The following is a 4,597-nucleotide window of genomic DNA, read 5'->3' as shown; positions in this document are numbered from 1 at the left end:
CACAAAAAAAAAGATCTCAAACTAAGTCGTCTTCAATTGCTAGGGTTGTGTAATAGTTATTGTCAAGTTTATTTCTTGGTCATTCTCTGGCTCATTCTGCCTTGTCTGTAGATTTCTGTAGCTTAAGTGTTTGATACGGTAGATCACCAGAGAAATTTATGAATCAAAATTTTTTTCATGTATCGTATATTGTACCCCCCCCCCAACCACCACCACAAAAAAAAAGATCTCAAACTAAGTCATCTTCAATTGCTAGGGTTGTGTAATAGTTATTGTCAAGTTTATTTCTTGGTCATTCTCTGGCTCATTCTGCCTTGTCTGTAGATTTCTGTAGCTTAAGTGTTTGATACGGTAGATCACCAGAGAAAATTATGAATCAAATGGGAGATGGAGCCACTATAGGATTTTATTCTGAAGTGTGGTAATGCTTTGTTCTCTTTCCATTTACACTTGCGTATGGATGCATCAACCAGTTGTTAGTCACAATCGTCTGATTTAATAAACAATGGCAGCAGAATACCTGCACGAATCTATAAAGACCAGGAACTGCCATAACATCAGCTCCCAGAAGTTTTAGTCCAAAGTCAACATGTGGCTGCAACAAAGAAAAGAAAAGAAAAGAAAATACAATGGAAGAAGTTGGAAATTACTGTTCATGATATATAAAGAATATAATCACAATAAAAAGCTACCAAACAAATCAAACTTGCTTATGTACCTTTTCCATTAACGAGACGAGGATTTTTGCAAAACAAGGAAAACTAGGAACCAAAGGCTTCAATGTAATTCGCGGTATAGCAAAGACTTGCAAATCTACTACCTGAATCTCAAAAGGAATCGAATTAGTTCACTAATATAACTTCTTAAACAACTTTTCAGAAGCAGCATTAGTCTCAAATATCCAAGCTATGTTATTCTTAAACCAAAATAGTACAAGCTAGTAACCTGTAAGGTTGCCTTCAATCCAAATGCTTTAACCACCACAATAATATTCGGATTTCCAGCCCATTTCAGTGATGGTTCCATAATCAACTCTTTCTCATCTGTTTCATAAGCTTTCATTCCTAGCATAACATCTAAATTTTAATACTGATGCAGAAGTTTCTAATAAAAACATCAATCAATTGAGTATACTAGGCTAGCAAGAATACACACAAGATGCACACAATACAAGGCAGACTTTTTAAAAATAAATAGTGTATTCGTGCAAATGCAATTCCAATACAAGGAAGCACAAAGTTGGCTCAAAAATCTGACAGAATTAGCGAACCAGATATATATAGAGTTGACGACACGTTGCAGGAGGAAGAGTATCTTATGTAAATATTACAGAAAGTTCACTTGTGCAGCTTTCTTGGGCAGGTGCATTCTTTGCTCAATTTTTTTTTATGAGCATACAAGTTACAATATTTTTGAAATACAAACATATGTCAATTGCTAACAAGTACCTGTGCTTCTATAATAGTGTTGGACTAGGTCTAGAAACCATGCTGGTTGCTGATCCAGCTGGATCGAATCTCACTGAAGGACCACTTCAGACTGGGTCCAAACCTGATTTGGACTAGGGCATAGCCTGAACTGAATCTGGTTCCATCAAGAGAATCAAACCAGCTCTAGTTCAGTAACACTAGGCTAGGATTTTAGTAAGGAGGCCATTCTTGAGCTACTCATCTTATCACTCCTAACATGTCAGGGAGAAGAGGTAGTTCAAAGGTCTCACATATTTAGTTGCTCTTACTCGATGCCCCAAAAGCAATTGATAATGTAGCAATTAGCAAGGTAAAGACTTGCATGACTTCTTCTATCATCAACTCCAAGGAGTAATTCTCTCAACCCCAAAAAGCGATCGCAATTTAAATAACTAGATTGATCGCTCTCTATGTTCTTAAATAAACAGATTTTTTTCTGAGATGTAATTTTACCAGTTAAATTAATAATTATAATATAAAATTAGATTAGCTGTAGATTTTTTCTTTACTTATGGTGTTACCTTTATAGCTTTCTGTGCCGGTCTCAAATTTAAATACTAGATTGATCACTTTCTATGTTCTTAAACAAACAGATTTTTTTTCTATTTTACTTAATCTAATATGCTTTATGCTTAGTGTGACCTACAAAGATAAGTTTTTCGCTCCATTATCATTGAGCTCCATTGAATGCGGCAGGAACATCTATGTTGTCATTGGGATCAACAATCGGACTTGAGGACACACAATTACAGTCTCGAAGCGCTCTGCTCCACAATGATGACTGTCAGACTGTGGTGATGGTACCTACTTACTCAGTAGTGGAAACATGATGATAGCAGTCTCAGGTAGCTCTATCATGCAAAAACGTAATGCCACCAGAAAACAATGAGGCATACATACCACATCCAGATGAATACCCTACTCAAGGTTATTTTTATTTGGTCTTCCATATTAAGTGGTTTCTAATAGGGGCGGCAAAAAATAGTCCGACCCATCAAATCGACCCAACCTGACCGTTATTAAGGGGGACGGGTCGAGTTAAATGGGCTTGGGTCATAAACAGGTCAACCCTAGCTACCCATTTATTAAAATGGGTAGCTAGTGGTCAACCCATTTATGACTCATCTAATCCATATATGATCTGACTGGGTAAGTGTCAATTCTCTTTTCAGCCCTAATCTTTGAGGGTTCTTTATCCACCGCTACGGGAGCTTGAGGCGTAGAACAACTACAACAAATGGCAGCAAAGAGCGGTCGTAGCGAGTGCCAAGAGAGTAGCGAGTGACCGGCGACGACGGCGGGCAAAGGATTGAGATGGGGTTTTGAGGGTTTGGGGATGCTGGTGTTTTAGATTGAGAGGAGGGGGATTGTTTGTAGAGATGCTTCATGTTGGATTGATTGAATAGATAAAAAGAGTTGATTAATGAAGATGATAACCAGTGTTGTAAATAACGGGCAATTGCGGTACAATTACGTTAGCGGACCTTGCCCGCAATAATTTTGACCATAGCGATGAGAAAAAGCGCCAAAGATTGTTATTTGTTCGAAATAGCAAAGAAAAGTGTGAAATAGCACTCAAAAGTTGTTAATAGCGCTTTTGAGCACTATTAGCGCCTTCTTTTATGGTTGATTTTTATCAAAAACCCAACCCGAATCACGCCCGAACCCAATCCAACTTATAAAACCCACTCTCTTTCTCTTATGTATTCAACTGCTTCCACCTCTTTCTCAAAAAACCCTAATCGAACCTCCGCCTCTCTTTTTCTTTCTTGTTGGATGAGCTCCAATTCCGCTGCCTTCCTCCACCATTCCTCCACCTCCTATCTAAATCCTCCAACTCCTCAATGAGCTCCATCTCCTCTCCTCGACGCTACAACAAACAACAATTACTTCGACAAGCTCCATCTCCATCTCTTCTCCACCATTCCTCCACCTCCTATCCAAATCCTCCAACTCCTCAACAAGCTCCATCTCCTCTCCTCGACGCTACAGCAAACAGCAGTTACTTCGACAAGCTTCATCTCCATCTCTTCTCCTCTCTAGATCCTCCAACTACCTCTGCTCCATCTCCTCGATAAAGCCCTGCTCTCGACAAAGCCCTGTCCTTGCATCGATTCTTATTTTTTTGAATATTTAAATATATTTAAATTAGATCGCTATTTGACTATGTGCTATTTATCGCTATTTTATTGATACAGGCGAAAATAACCTTAGCGGTGCCTCACCGCTACGCGACGCTATTCACGATCGATAACATTGATGATAATTGTGAATTTCTGGATGAGGTTGGGGATCTGAGAAAAAAAGGGCATGAAAATTTTTTTGGTAAGGTTTTTTGATGAAAAACTTAGGGGTGATGAGCTCTAGTTTTATACGTGTCCTTTTTTACTTTATTTTTCTTGTTAAATTACACATAATCCCTTAAACTATAGTCTATAACCTGACTATATGAATATATGCTTAGATGATATCTAATGTACAAAAAATTATTGTTGCAATCTATCGTGATTTCTCTTCTAGAACACCGGAAGTATAATCATATACGGGTCATAATTGGGTTACTCGGGTCAGGTGGGTAACCCCTTTAATAAATGGGTTGGGTAGTGTGACCCGTTTATTAAACAGATCGGGTTCAGGTTAAGCTTACATATCGATCCCACCTGACTTGACCGATCCAATTGCCACCCCTAGTGTCTAGGTATAAGTAAAATTTTAAGTAAAAACAATCATACATGGGATGACATGAGTAAAATTCTTTGAACATGAGTTATATGGGATGTATGAAAAGTGACTCAAGCAGACTCCTAAATGAATTGTATAAGTCTACGTTATGACAAAATTCAAAGAAAAGAAAATTCTGATCCTACAATTGGTGATTTATATACGTTGATTTATTTATAAACTAAGTACTCGGTATAGCTCGTTGAGTGGCATGCAGAACATTCTCATCAGGAAGTTCAAACATAATAAGACAAGTAAAGAGACATCGGACATACAACAGACAAGTTACAGAGTGGCTCTAATTGATTGTTTATGCTCTTTGAACCTAAAGTTCGATGGTTACAACTATACACAACATGGTATAAAGAAACATATGCCACTAAATTATAAACAGGGACTTAAAGGTG

General features: G+C 37.8%; 1 protein-coding gene across 1 annotated transcript; it reads right to left on the bottom strand.

Moving 5' to 3' along the window:
- Positions 1-229: 229 nt before the first annotated feature.
- LOC109828528 (synaptotagmin-2-like) lies at positions 230-1,132 on the bottom strand. The gene is made up of 3 exons (XM_020395502.1): positions 946-1,132; positions 719-820; positions 230-595 (listed from the first exon to the last, which is right to left on the bottom strand). The coding sequence occupies exons 1-3, from the start codon at positions 1,069-1,071 to the stop codon at positions 407-409; spliced, it is 417 nt and encodes a 138-aa protein (XP_020251091.1). The 5' UTR covers positions 1,072-1,132; the 3' UTR covers positions 230-406.
- Between the last annotated feature and the right edge of the window lie 3,465 nt (positions 1,133-4,597).

The sequence above is a fragment of the Asparagus officinalis genome, unplaced genomic scaffold (assembly GCF_001876935.1).
Source record: "Asparagus officinalis unplaced genomic scaffold, Aspof.V1 AsparagusV1_Un2023, whole genome shotgun sequence".
Lineage (NCBI taxonomy): Eukaryota > Viridiplantae > Streptophyta > Magnoliopsida > Asparagales > Asparagaceae > Asparagus > Asparagus officinalis.
This window is presented reverse-complemented; position numbering and strand designations above follow the sequence as displayed.

Excerpts from the sequence above, each read along its gene's own strand:
- LOC109828528 (XM_020395502.1), bottom strand. The coding sequence starts at position 1,071 with ATGCTAGGAATGAAAGCTTATGAAACAGATGAGAAAGAGTTGATTATG. Across the intron at positions 821-945 it reads GATTGAAGGCAACCTTACAG|GTAGTAGATTTGCAAGTCTT; the intron begins GTTACTAGCTTG and ends TTTGAGATTCAG. Across the intron at positions 596-718 it reads TCGTCTCGTTAATGGAAAAG|CCACATGTTGACTTTGGACT; the intron begins GTACATAAGCAA and ends TCTTTGTTGCAG.